General features: G+C 36.2%; 2 protein-coding genes and 1 long non-coding RNA gene across 3 annotated transcripts in view; 1 reads left to right on the forward strand and 2 right to left on the reverse strand.

Annotated features, from left to right (window-relative positions):
- Positions 1-13,135, reverse strand: part of tex264b (testis expressed 264, ER-phagy receptor b) — a 50,257-nt gene extending 37,122 nt beyond the window's left edge. Inside the window, 4 exon segments of the mRNA XM_082155499.1 lie at positions 2,127-2,348; positions 12,218-12,499; positions 12,502-12,534; positions 12,537-13,135. Coding sequence (XP_082011625.1) covers positions 2,127-2,348; positions 12,218-12,499; positions 12,502-12,534; positions 12,537-12,566 — 567 coding nt within the window. The 5' untranslated portion in view covers positions 12,567-13,135.
- On the reverse strand, positions 6,474-11,365 carry LOC309487719. Its single transcript, XR_014201908.1, has 2 exons — positions 10,879-11,365; positions 6,474-9,925 (listed from the first exon to the last, which is right to left on the reverse strand). It is a non-coding gene; the product is annotated as an uncharacterized lncRNA (long non-coding RNA).
- Positions 13,136-13,278: 143 nt separating the features above from the next.
- Positions 13,279-15,100, forward strand: gpx1a (glutathione peroxidase 1a). Its single transcript, XM_082155506.1, has 2 exons — positions 13,279-13,630; positions 14,448-15,100. The coding sequence occupies exons 1-2, from the start codon at positions 13,406-13,408 to the stop codon at positions 14,796-14,798; spliced, it is 576 nt and encodes a 191-aa protein (XP_082011632.1). The 5' UTR covers positions 13,279-13,405; the 3' UTR covers positions 14,799-15,100.
- Positions 15,101-15,137: the final 37 nt, after the last annotated feature.

Raw genomic sequence — 15,137 nt, forward strand, 5'->3', positions numbered from 1 at the left:
CTAAAAACACTTAGAACACCTTGACAACACCTTAGCAACAAGCCAGTGATTAGGCTTGCAGAACACACATTTTCTGCAAAATTCTTTTTGCGTGGAGTGGTATCGGGAAATGACTCAAACTTGCATTGCCCATTTGAGCACCACATTCATTTAGAGTTCATTTCGGGGGTTCGAAACAGCTTTCCAAAGCCAAATTCCCAGAAAAGTTTGCTCCGACTTGCAAACACTTTCAAAATACCATTGCTCCATAGCGATTACGTAATAGGTATATGTGTGCTCTGAAGCTCCGCCTTCCTTGACGTGGTAATCTTCTCTGGTTCATTTGTTCTGTTCAGTCCGTCAAAGTCAGAACGAGTAAAAAAGTCAGAGATGCTTTATCTGCCATTCTAAATGAAAGCGACACAGAGACAATTTTTTATGTTTAATACTGTACAGCTGCTTGCTTTAAAGCAATCCATTTTATAAGGTGCTATATAAATAAGCATGACATGACTTGACTCAAAATGGAGAGCTGGTGCAAACATATGCACATCAGTTTGATCAGATGCTTTCTTAATGGAGAACTCCGGTGAATTTTTAAGTTAATCTTGATCGTTACACCTTTGTGAGTACTGTCTATAGAAAAAAAAAACGAACCGGATCGGTGCTTGCAACGCGGAGCTGTTACAGTTAATGCCCAGAGCTCCCATTCAGCTAAAACGGCAGTTATGGGGGCATAAACCTAAAGAGTGTCTTTGTGCCTCTTAACAGACACAAAATGCAATTAAAATGTCTGTCCGAAATGAACAGGGCCCTTACATGACAACAAGATGCGTTTAGCAACTTAGCCATTGTTTAAACTCACCTAAATAGTGTTTTAGACAGCTAGCTGTAGTCTCGCGCTGAAGTCCCGTGGGAACTCAGTTGTAGCTGGAAAAAGTGCAAGTGATTTTTTTTCCCCAAACCACTTCAGGGGAAATCCCGCCCTGCAGCTGATTCTAAGGTTTTCATTGGTCATGTCAATCGTCACTGTAACCTAAACCAATGAAATCAGCTGCAGAGCGGGATTTCCGCTGAAGTGGTTTGGGGAAAAAAAATCACTTGCACTTTTTCCAGCTACAACTAAGTTCCCACGGGACTTCAGCGCGAGACTACAGCTAGCTGTCTAAAACACTATTTATGTGAGTTTAAACAATGGCTAAGTTGCTAAACGCATCTTGTTGTCATGTAAGGGCCCTGTTCATGTTGGACAGACATTTTAATTGCATTTTGTGTCTGTTAAGAGGCACAAAGACACTCTTTAGGTTTATGCCCCCATAACTGCCGTTTTAGCCGAATGGGAGCTCTGGGCATTAACTGTAACAGCTCCGCGTTGCAAGCACCGATCCGGTTCGTTTTTTTTTCTATAGACAATACTCACAAAGGTAAAACGATCAATATTAACTTAAAAATTCACCGGAGTTCTCCTTTAACTTCTGTTTTCTCACCGTTGTCATTTTTGTTGTGTGTTTATTTTGTTATTGAGAAGAAAGCGTGCAGTACATATTTACATATTCGTCTAAATATGCTGCTCTCAGTCGGGATATTTGCTAACAGTATATCGCTGCAAAGGTATTTCACTCTTCTTTTTACCCCTAATCAAAGAACGATAAAGAAGTGTCTTTTGAGTGTGCATCTTTACTCTGAGATCTTTTCAAAAACAGCTTTCTCTTTAACACCAAACCTTTCTGTCCTTATGCACCCTCTCCATTTTCCTCCTTCCCAATTCGTAGTCCTGCAACTCTCATTTGTTGCTGTCTTTGCCCTCATCCCCTGCACTTCTCTCTCTTTGTCCTTAATTGCTATGATTAAATCTACTGCTTAATAATTACTGTCTCCATCCCTCTAGATAGAGTCCAAAAACACTAACAAACTCAGCTTTCATTCCCTCACAACCTCTATGCGCCAATACACCACTCAATGTTGAAGGAAACAGAAGAACGTTGTCAGAATCAATCACACATAAGGACGAAATAAAAATATAAATAAAACACACCTAATTTAGGCAATAGCAAAGTTACTGCACAAACACAGCATTCAAGTGAAGTTGTAAAGCTTTGAATTTTAGAGAACAGGCATTTGGTGAATGATGAAGAAGAGCAAGTTACCTTGATGTAGTAGTTGAGCTGTGGATAGACCCTCTGCACCCCCAGGAAAATAGAGAGAGGGGTTCGGTGAGGGAAGGAGGCCGTGACGACATGTGTAACCTCTGGGAAAGAGAAAACCCGAAAACCGTGCTTCTCATACAGCTGCTGCTGGTCCTCATTGGGTCCGTCCTCACCTTCACTCAAAATACTGCCTACAGCATAGCGACACTTCTGTGCTGGAACCTACAACACACATTTCGGAAAGTAGAACCAGTGTAAATCTTGTGAAAGGTTTTTATTTCATAAAATAATGAAATTTTATGGTTGATAGTTGGTTGATACTTTATGGTTGATGGTTGAACTTGATTGACATTATTGTCAATCAAGACAATAATGAAAAAGACACACTATTACAATGATTAAACATTCTGAAGAAAATATGACAAGATAAAAGCACTGCAAGATGTACAGTAAATAATGCATGAACAATATTGCAGAAAAAGAAAATATTTCAAATAATCGTGTCATAGTATAATCAAGCATTTCAAATTCAATGCATCGTTAGCAGGATATATAGCCCACTCATTTAAGATAAAAAAAAAGAAGAAATTAATGCTTTTATTCAGCAAGGACGCATGAAATTTATCAAAAGTGACCGTTAATTAAGGGTTAAGAAACTAAATATTGAGAAGCACAACTGTTTTCAAATCAGCATATTAGAATGATTTCTGAAGGATCATGTGACGCTGAAGACTGGAGTAATGATGCTGAAAATTCAGTTTTGCATCACAGGAATGAATTACATTTTCAAATAGAAAATTTTAAATTATAATAATATTTCACAATATTACTGTTTTTTTGTTTTTTTTTACTGTATTTTTGATCAAATAAATGCATCCTTGGTGAGCTTAAGAAACCTTTTCAAATATCATTAATAATAAAGCAGGCTTATATCAAAGACAATAAACACTTCTCTTGCCAACAAACACTGATCTCCCCAAACAGCATATCCACACAAAAAACTTTCCCAACCCCATTAAAACCCATCAACTGCTGCAGTAACCAGCAAAAAGAGCCATACACCTCTCACAAGGCTTATCTTACACAACAAATAAGCAGGAAAAACTCCCTCACTCTTGCTTGCGGAGTTGTGTTCAAAGACAACGGGGAGCGTGTCCATGATTCAGTGAGTCACAAAGGAAAAGCTAGCTTAATGAGAATAAACAAAGCCACGGCTGAAAAAGCATATAAACACAGGATTAGATGGAGTTGCATGAGCAGGTGGCATTGTGTGGCGAAACAACAACAACGAAGCTATAGTTTGATAAGATGCTGCATAGTGTTTGGCAGCTTCGAGACCAGTGTGGACAGATGCCCGAACAGTCACTTTTCATGCACGCCTCTTGCTTTTACCAACTGAAGGCAAATACGCGTCGCTTGCAAATGAGGGCATCGGGGAGATGGATTGTACGACCCAGTCTCAGCGCGGGGTTCAGGTCCCTCGAGGATTCAGAGGGAAGAGGGCTAGGTCGCTGAAGACAGACTGTGACAGATGAAGGTCTGTTTAGAAAAGAGACTGCAAGAGTTCACAGAACATCCATCCTTTCATTTGGAGGAAAGTGTTCATTCATCTCGTAGTCTTCTGGGTCACTTTCGGCCTCCTGCCGGGCCTTCCAGGAATAAATTGCACTGCCAGTCAGGTAAAACATCAGTCAGAAAAGCAGATAACCAGATGAGTTAAACTGATTTTAGTTTTCCTTCATGTGCACATCGTTCTACAGCATAACTCTTTGTAATTCTTCGAGTAGTCTACTCACAGCAGGAGCATTCTGCGGCCCAGGTCTGCGGGAGGTCTTGTTTCCTGGTGCGCTCCCAGCAGGTGTTGCTCACGGGGAGTGTGTTTTAACATACTGGCCTGTCACTAAGCCTCCATTTGCTCAGAGGCTTTGACACAGATTGTGACTAAGTCTCTCCCAACACGGCATTAGAATATAAATAAATGAGATCACAACAACAAAAACTCTGGATTGCCAGAGACCATGTTCTGTCAACAGTTTTGTCAAAGTTTCTTTTTTTACATGATGTCAAATATTGCAGGGGAGCCGAAACAACGATTCATTAGTGCATGTTATTCCAAAACATAAAAAAAAAATTAAGGCTGTCAAATAGATTAATTGCGATTAATCGCATCTAACATTCAAGTTTGTGTTTATATAATATATGTGTGTGTGTGTGTTTGTGTGTACACACACATATGTATGGATACAGTATATGTAGTATATACATACACACACACAGATATATATTATATAAACACAAACTTTTGTTACCTGCGATTAATCGCGATTAATTGATTTGACAGCACTAAAAAATTTATAATTTAAAAGTATAAAAAATATAAACGATTTACTACTGTATGTGAAAACTAAACTCCCAGAATAATAGTATACTTCTGAGTACACTATTATTAGTTATTTTTATTCGTTTATATTGTAAACTGCATTGCTGCTTTATAACGCAAACTATTTGTTATAATGGTATTTGATCTTCTTAACAATCATAAAAACACGGATTTGTAGCGCAAATAGTTTTACTATTTACTGCACTTTATTATTTTTGTAGTTATTTACCTATACCGGCAAATTAATCGGAAGTCTTGCACATTCAAAGGAAATACTTACTTCCACATTGCAAAATAATGCGGATTCATCACAATTATCAGGTAGTTTGATTGAATGTAGATCACAGAATGAAACGGAAGCCATGCAACAAACCTAAAAATATATATTTTACAATCCAATCAATTCCCGATGGCCCTACATTATTTTTCATCGAGTATCTTGTTTTGTTCGTTTGAAGGCAAAATGGTGATGGCAAAAAAGCAACCAAATGACTTTTAGGCTTCACTGAGCCTGAACCACTACATCACACCACGCATTACAATAAACTACCAATCAAAATACCATTAAGTCACACTACAAAAATCACACGTTCCTGCCGACAACTGGAAAAGCTCATTCAGACTAACTGGATTTAGAGTTGCAATGTGGGTACAGGAAGGAGGGTTAACCGTAAGGTGGCGTGTTTAGTCCCGACTGAGGTAAACATCTGAAAAGAAAGCTTGTATACATTGAAATACGGAGATAAAAGATCATTCAAGACACTGAACTGACGGGACGACAGAAGTACTGATGAGCATGTAACTGTCAGCGTAGCGGTTATGTTTTACTTTTGTCATTTTACTTGTCAAGCAGCAGTCAAATCAATTTCTGGCAAATGTGCGAAATGTCACTGAGGTTATACGGTGTTGCAGCAGTCCTCTGGGAAAACGACTCCAAAATACCTCGGAAAGGCAGACTCATTTATTCATCTCTTCAGACGCACTTTAAAAAGCTCTCGCATCTTCCCTTCCCCCTCGCTGTCACTGCCGCTATCCGCATCTTCACAGTGGACTGCCTTTTCATGTTCCTGCCATCCTCAGACAGCCAGGATGCTGTGAAAATACTAATAGTTTTGATGGCGAGAGCCAGTTGGAATTCTGTTACAAGACGTCTGTTGACAACAGGATGCTTAAGTTCCTCACTGAAAATAGCAGTCTGTTGACATTATCTTTTCTGTCACTAGTCAGTTTTCATCAGGAGTGATGAATCGTTTCGATGATCTCAATAAGCTATCAAGTTCATTAAATAATTCACAGTTGTCAAGAAGAGAAAGCACTCAGTTAGGGCCCATCTTTGACATGAGTTAAAGGCATCAAGGCATCTTTCTGTTTACAAGCCAGAATATCAATTTCGCTTTCAATCAAAAAAATCCTCTAAAGTTAACTTCCTGGTGTCACAGAACACACAATTTGCAAGCTACTAAGCATGAAAGTATGTACCTCACGGGGTTTTTTAAAATACTAACTTTTCAGTAACAGTAAGGCACACTGTCAGAAAAATGTGTAAAAATGTTTACTTTTAGCTTCCCATTGGGAATGTACCCTCAAATAAACACTTTGTACCTTACCTCCTCCTAAAGGGTGCAAATTAATACCCTTGAAGGGATAGTTCACCAACAAATTGAGTAATCTATCATGTCGTTTTAAAACATCATGATCTCACTGAATTTTTTTTTGTCCGTAATAAAAGTCAATGGTGTCCAATGTTGTTTAAAAACCCAATTACTTTCAAAATATCATTTTTTTTTGTTCCACAGAGGGACTAAAGTCATACAGGTAGTGAACCAGTGTTATTTTAGTATTATTTATATACTATCATAGTATTTATTAATTATTTAATTTAAAATGTTCAGTTTTCATTTCATTTTAGTTTGTTTAGTCATTTCACTGTGCTTTTGTCATTTATTTGATTACTTTGTTTAAAAAAAAAATATATATATATTTCTATACAGTGTAGCTTTAATATATTATATTTCAGGTTTAATCATTTTAATACATCAACTTAAACTGATTTATTAAATTAGTTGACAAGGCAATATTTAATATTCGTTTTTTGAGTTTAACTAAAAGTTTAACCGAAGTTTTTACCCAAAAATATTTGTAATATAATAATGTAATAATGACATAAATGTGAGTAAATGATTACAGAATTTTTTATTTTTGGCTGAACTAACCCATTAAGCTACTCATATGCACTTTCAAGTGGTACATAAGGTAAAAAGACTCGTAAATAAAATTTTTTTGGACAATTTCTCTGACAGTGCAGTGCTGGAACATGCTAACATGTCATAACATTTTGTCTTGATATTACAGACACTTAAGTTAGTCCATTCACAACACAGAACCATCGCAAACCCCTCCTCTTGTGCTAAGGAATGAGCAATACTAGCACCAGCGTGCACAATTGCACATACTTAAAAAATCCAGCAGAAATACTACTCAAATTACAACAACAGTCAGCATCACCTATACTCTAATAAAAGCCTTCGCCACAAGCATCTGGTGCGCCTATTTTTTCTTTTCATCTTTTTGACTGACTCTCAAAAAGTAGACGTGAAGAACAGAGAAAGAGCAAACCCTAAAACTCTCCGTCACTTAGGGACTGGAATGCCTTTCATGGCCCTTCACAAAATCCGGCATGTGAAGAAGTCTCCCCGGCTCTTCTTATCCATGGCAACCATCTTCAGACCCACGAGCTTCCACTTCCACCGCATTGTTTGGCCTGATGAGAGGAAGTTCCCAAAAGCTTGAGGGCTTGCAGACTACAGTAGCAGTCAGTGAATCCGAAATTGAGGAACCAGGGTGGTCACGCCAATCCTTGTGGTAAAATCTTTCATCCCAGAGGAGTTCATTGTTTTCCAATCCTGTTCCTGCCTCTCTCTCTACTTTCTATCAGCAGCCTTTAGGAGCTTCTGACCCCTGGGTTTAGCACCCCAGGCTTCTCTCTCAACGAGTTGAGATCATTATGCCAATTAGCTGAACTGGATCAGAACTTGGCCATGGCTGTATGCGTAGAGCTTTGGACAGTTGCTAATTGGGGACTTGGGTAAAGAAAAAAAACAGTATGTCATTGACAACGAGGCTTTGAAAGTAAGGCCGAGCTGTCACTCAAGAGTCCGACTCCATTCCAGTAGGGCTTTCTGGTGGGAGGCTGAGTACACATTAACGCTATGAAAACGGATTTGACCGGTTGAGAAGGAGGTGGGCAGGAGGTGTGAGAAATGTGATGCAAGTTCTGCATCAAGAAGGTCTTGTGCACAAACAGGAAAACCAAGAGATATTCTTTGCCAAACGAGCCAAGAAATAATTCCAGCAACACCGTCAACCTACACAAACTGAGCAGGACGGTGGGTTTCTGCACTGCCTCGGCTGTAGAAACCATGTTTACTGAACCTCCATTTGCAATGGCTCCTGCGGAGTTTTTTTGCCAGATAAATCCATACATAAATAGATAAATATAAATACATTCCCAAATCCCAAATAAAACACACTGCTGCAAAACTTTGTGAGAACTAAACAACCTGAAAAGTGATATAACCTAGAGGGTCACTGGAGCCACTGAAGGTCAGATGAAAAGTCACAGAAGTTGTGGTATGAGCTCATTTATATTCCCTAAAAGTGTAAGGGCATTAAGGTCAAGTGAAGTATGTAGGTATAGGGCAACAACTCTGACAGATTTTACCTTTTCTGCTTTCCTCTTTATGACATTCTGAGGTAAAGGTCCGTGCTCGGGTTCATGCAATAATAACCTTGGTGCTTTTTCTCTTAATACACCCTAGACAGCTTCGATCGTCTACTTCTGCATGCCTACATCCACATTCTCTAATATTCATACTGTACCGAACTGAATCTGAATACAAACAACTGAAGACTGAAGACAAACAACATCAGAATTGAGCTCCTCTAGGACTTCACTACGTGAATAAACTCATAATAGACACAACATAAGCTAAACTCATCTCTTAAATAAACTGTTCTGACTTGTATTCAGCATTGAAACACCATTGGGAGTCGGAACTACTGTATATTTCCAACTTTTTGAGGTGATTTTCTTTTCTTGGAACCATAAAGAATTTTGATTAATGTGGTCTTTTCCAAGCAATTAAAAAGAATGGCAAACTTTTAAGCTTGAACTGGAACTTTCAAGCTTTAAAAGGAGCAATGCCAGATTCATGAATAAATCACTTGAGTCAGATCTTGACAATGAATCAGCTCGTTCGATTGATAAAACTGGTCTGAAAGATTTGTTCACGAGTCAAACCGATCTGGTGGAGTCAGTTTATCATCAGAGCGTCCTAATTCCTAATTAATACATTATAAATTTTTTTTAAAAATTGTGTGTGAAATAAAGCGTACGGGTTTGGAATTACATGAAGGTAAATAATGAATGAAAAAGGTAAAAAAAAATTCTTTTTTTATGTTACCACTTTTTAGTTTGCTATAAGAACACCTCTGCAACAAAATAAATGTCAAATGTAATCAGTCAAAACAGGTTTTATAATGTAATAGCCATGACTAATTCTTTGGCTTTAGTAATGATGCATTAACACAGCGAGATACAAATTAGAAATATGTGTACAGCAGGCAAATTAGAAAATGTAATGCCATTCATCATGATTATATATGATAAAATGAGATTATAGGCGATAAGAGCAACACAATAACAGATAAACTAATTATATCAGAACATACAAACATATTCCACCCCCCACATGGTCAAATGCATAATAAATAATAGACTATATATCAACACCTCCATCTAGTGGTGCATGAGGACCAACATCTCCAAATGGTCAGAAATTATACTTTTCAATAACCAATTCACATAGAAATTGCTATAAATGAATAAACCTGAATAGATGAAATATCACAACAGAAACTTAGTGTGCATAAAATCTCTATGATGAAAAGCCCTCTTGTGAGACCTTTGTAAGAGACTAGACTACTTGAAGGGAAATGTTATGGATTACACGGTCAAACAAACAAACTAAACAGCAAATTTAAATGCAATGAATTCACTAAACTAATTGAACTAATTTACTTTCACGAGGGAATTAAAGGTTAATGCATGTGTAATGTATTGGATGTGCTGAGGCTGAGCTCTGCATACTGAGTGTTCAGTAAACAGGAAACAGCACAGGCTGCTCTGAAGCCACAACTGGGTATTTTACACATGACACATATATTAGTCTAATATAATGAGAGTGATGATACCTGTGGGAATTAGAAGTTGATTCTATAAGGGCTGCACGATATTGAAGAAAAGCGCGATATGCGATAACTCATTAAATAATGCGATATTCGATATGCGATACGATAATGCTTAAAGTGTGTATAATAAACTTAAATTATCTTTAAAATATCTTTAAAATTATATAACCTACATACAGTACCAGTCAAAAGTTTGGAAACGTTACTATTTTTAATGTTTTTGAAAGAAGTCTCTTATGCTCATCAAGCCTGCAGTTAAAAAAAACAAAAAACAACAACAACAAAAAAACAGCAATATTATGAAATATTATTACAATTTAAAATAATGGTTCTCTTTTTTAATATACTTTAAAATGTAATTTATTTTTGTGATGCAAAGCTGAATTTTCATCAGCAAGTACTCCAGTCTTTGGTGTCTTATGATCCTTCAGAAATCATTCTAATATGCTGATTTATGATCAATGTTGGAAACAGTTGTGCTGCTTAATATTTTTTTTATAACCTGAGATACTTTTTTCAGGATTATTTGATGAATAAAAAGTTTAAAAGAACTGTATTTATTTAGAATAGAAATCTTTTGTAACAATATACACCGTTCAAAAGTTTGGGAACAATAACTTTTTTTTTTTTAAAGAAATTAGTACTTTAATTCAACAAGGATGCGTTAAATTGATAAAAGGTGATGGTAACGATTTATATTGTTAGAAATGTTTTTATTTTGAATAAATGCTGTTTTAATGAATAAATGCTGTTAACGTTTTACTCATCAATGAATCCTGAAAAAAGTATTCCAAAAAAATATATTAAACAGCACAACTGTTTCCATCATTGATAATAACTGAGTATCAAATCATCATATTAGAATGATTTCTGAAGGATCATAAGACACCAAAGACTGGAGTACTTGCTGATGAAAATTCAGCTTTCCATCACAAAAATAAATTACATTTTAAAATATATTAAAAAAGAGAACCATTATTTTAAATTGTAATAATATTTCATAATATTACTGTTTGTTTTTGTTTTTTTAACTGCAGGCTTGATGAGCATAAGAGACTTCTTTCAAAAACATAAAAAATAGTAATGTTTCCAAACTTTTGACTGGTACTGTACGTGTTTCACATTCTTTTTGTGACAAGAAAACATCCCTACAACTTCTGAAAGTGAACAGCAGTGTTTTACTGTAGCATAAGAAGTGTTATTTTAACATAAGTGTAAATCACAGGGTTTAGGGTTTCAGGAAGGCCTACATTAGGTTTATTTAAATAATTTGATCTAAATAATCAAATGTATAAATAACACATTGCTTAGTTTTCACTGAATTATTTAAATATATATTATTTATTAAAGCTACAAAAGTTATTTAGCCAAGAGCATTGAGTGATTTTCTCTTCGTCTTTTGTTCATGACCCCAGCAAGCCGTTGCAATATGCATATCGCGATATATACATTTGCTATAATTGTGCAGCATATCAATTTCTAATTCCCATAGCCATCATCTCTCAACTCTCATTATATTTCACATATTACATTATGTGTGCGTGAGTGTGTGTGTGGGGTGGTTTTCGTACAGTACTGGTCAAAAGTGTGGAAACATCACTATTTTTTATGTTTTGAAAGAAGTCTCATATACTCATCAAGGCTGCATTTATTTGATCAGAAATACAGAAAAAAACAACAACACAGTAATATTGTGAAATATGATAATTTAAAATAGCCTAATGATTTTCTATTTTTTAACATACTTGATCTTTTACATGATCCTTCAGAAATCATTCTAACATGCTGATTTATTATCAATGTTGTGCTGCTTAATATTTTTTTTCAGAACCAGTGATACTTTTTTCATGATTCTTTAATGAATAAGAAGTAAAAAAAGAAAAGCATTTATTTAAAATAGATATTTTTTGTAACAGTATACACTACCGTTCAAAGGATTGGGGTCAATAATTTATTTTATTTATTTTAGTAGATAGTAGAGATTTATTTTGTTAGAAAAGATTTCTATTTTGAATAAATGCGGTTCTTTTTGAAACTTTCTATTCATCAATGCATCCTGAAAAAAGCATCACAGGTTCCCAAAAAATATGAAGCAGCGCAACTGTTGTCAACATTGATAATATAACTGAGTATCAAATCAGCATATTAGAATGATTTCTGAAGGATCATGTGACACTGAGTGAAGACTGGAGTAATGGCTGATGGGAATTCAGATTTGCATCACAGAAATAACTAAGATTTTAAAGTATATTAAAATAGAAAACCATTATTTTAAATTCAAATAATTTTTCACAATATTAATGTTTATTCCCTATCTTTTGATATAGTCTGCTGTATATGATGCTTTTTTTCCCAAACAAATGCAGACTTGATGAGCATGAGACTTCTTTCATAGCAATAAAGGCTCCCTATCAAGGCACACTAATGGCCTCATTCATTCTACAGTCTACAGTCTACTCACCTTCTTTGGATCATCATAGAAGATCCCAATGCATGACAGCTTGGATCCAATGCTGCGGCTCTCTTTGAACAGGGACCCACAGTTTTTATAAGGTCCCACTCTGTATTTATAGGCTATAGTGATGCTCCTGAACGGGGGTAAACCAGTCCTGACATGGATTTCAGAAGTCAGTCCTGAGTACAAAATGTAACATACAGCTATGAGAAACAGAACTAGAGAGATGAAGCCTATGAGACTCGAAATCTGCCATTCCCACATGTCAGCTGAATGCTGAGGTGAGGTTAAAGTGTGAAGTAATAACCGAGAGCTGCTTTTAACTAGTGTATAACAGACTCTCTGGTTCATTCATTCAGCAAACCATCCGGGCTATGTGGGTTTTACAAAGCGACTGCATTGGTTAAAGGTGAAATGGACTCAGATTAAAGGATTTATGACTAGAAATCAAAATTTAATTGAAGATGGCACACAAGCCACTCAAAAGCGCAGATTCACTTCCTTAAACACAGAACAGTCGCTCGCGCTTCCTGGACGCAACCATTCGCTTGCTGTACGGGTGGGAGATATACTACCGCCTAAATTGAAGCGAGTGTTATGTCTATTTTCTAAACATTTATTACACATTTTTTTAATACATGTCATTCAAATTTAATACAGAAAGGTTTTCGAAATGGTTCAAGCGGATTTCAGCATAACGATGGGGTTGATGGAATTTGGTTTGAACTTGCTTTTACTTAATTAACCTTCGGCCTGTCCTTTGTTTATAGTATGCTTTTTTATATTTCTCGTTTTTAAAAATACACAGAAGAGAGTAAATACGGACTTGTGATGCTCTATTCGCGAACGAATCGTTCTTTATAATAGGATCATTTTATTGAACCGATCGAATCGGTTCTCAAAACCGGACTATACTAAATGATTGGTTCACTCGGGCTGAATCAGTCTCAACGGTCTCGAGACTCCCCGGCTCATTGAACCGAACCTTCTCACAAGTTCGATTCTTAAAGGAACCGAGATCTGATGAATCATTGTTTGCCCGAAGATGGCAGCACGAGACAGCACGCACTTCCTTGAGTTGTATTTACGCACATACGCAGTTCCCTCCCCTCTCAAGGTTCAACTCAAGGTTTGTTGATATAAAACAAGCAGCATTTTACTCTTCAAACTAAAGAGTAAACGGCGTGTTCGAGCATGGCAGGGTCTGTGAAGAAGTTTTATGATCTGTCCGCTAAACTTTTGTTAGGGGACCTCCTGAATTTTTCGTCTCTCAAAGGGAAGGTTGTGCTTATTGAAAATGTGGCGTCGCTTTGAGGCACAACGGTCAGGGATTACACCCAGATGAACGAGCTCCACAGCCGCTATGCTGACCAGGGGCTGGTGATTCTGGGCGCTCCCTGCAACCAGTTCGGACATCAGGTGAGACTTCCAACACAGTATTGGGTCATTCATCAGTTACTAATTTTTCAATGCACTCTGTGATGAATTGAAAGAAAAATGCTTTTAAATAAAAAAAACAATCATTCAGATTTTTTTTTAATGATGTCTATATATTAAACCTAATATATATATATATATATATATATATATATATATATATATATATATATATATATGTATGTATATATATCAATTTTTTTATATAATAAATTATATTGAAATAATTATCGTTATACACTACACTGATTATATGTAGTAAATATTTGTAATATTTGAAATACTTTAAAATAAATTAACTATTTAATATATATAATATATAATATAATATAATATATATATATTAATTTATTACAGGTTTTTGTAATATCTAAAAAAAAATATATATGTATATATACATGGAGAGTTCAGTTGCAAAAGCCTCTAAGTGCCATCTGAAATTTTCATCTAGAATGATCATTTTTATCAAGCTCGTATATTTAAGTTCAATAATTTCACTTAAATGGCAATGAAAATGACCTATTAATTGTCATTTAAGTGAAATTACTTAACTTAAATGATTATATACTTAATATATATATATATTCATTTTGTTCTAGGATGTCTGTACATCTGGAAAGCTTTCAGCGGTTTGCTTTGATATTGCTTTGATAAAAAAATATTATATGCTGACCTCTATATCGCTATCAGTGAAGCTTTGTTAATTTTAGATTTTTTTGTTTGTTCAACTGATTTCATGCTCATATGCCGATATCTGCTTTATTGCATAACATATTGTGCAATTTTAATTGCTTAACAGGAGAACTGCAAGAGTGATGAAATTCTGCTGTCTCTGAAGTACGTCCGTCCGGGAAATGGCTTCGAGCCCAAATTTCAGCTTTTGGAGAAGATGGAAGTGAACGGTGAGAACGCCCACCCTCTGTTTGTGTTCCTGAAGGAGAAGCTCCCTCAGCCCAGTGATGACGCTGTGTCCCTGATGGGTGATCCCAAATTGATCCTCTGGAGTCCCGTGAGCAGGAATGACGTCTCCTGGAACTTTGAGAAGTTTCTCATCGGCCCGGACGGGGAACCGTTCAAGCGCTACAGCAGAAGGTTCCTCACCAGCGACATCGAAGCAGATATCAAAGGGCTCCTCAAGAGGACGAAGTAAACCTGGCAGCCGGCCTCCTCGTGGTTGGCCGCGCGAGATAAACCGTCCATTGCATATCTCATGTAGCCATTGCTTCTAAAATAAGATTGTTGTTTGATATATGCTGACTGTGCAGACATGATTAAAGTGCGCCTGTTTTTTCGACTGTTTACTTAATGAAGATGCTTCCTAAACCTTTCTGAGGGAAGTTTCTGATGTAACTGTAAATGTTTATTATAATAGTTGTATTTTATCCATGAACTGCACAGCTCAGGTTTTATCTTTCAACTTTTAACTCAAAATAAAAAATAATAAAAAATTCACATTGTTCCTTATTTCACAGTTTCACACTGAAAAAAA

Source organism: Leuciscus leuciscus, assembly GCF_965113295.1.
Source record: "Leuciscus leuciscus genome assembly, chromosome: 23".
In the NCBI taxonomy this organism is placed as follows: Eukaryota; Metazoa; Chordata; class Actinopteri; order Cypriniformes; family Leuciscidae; genus Leuciscus; species Leuciscus leuciscus.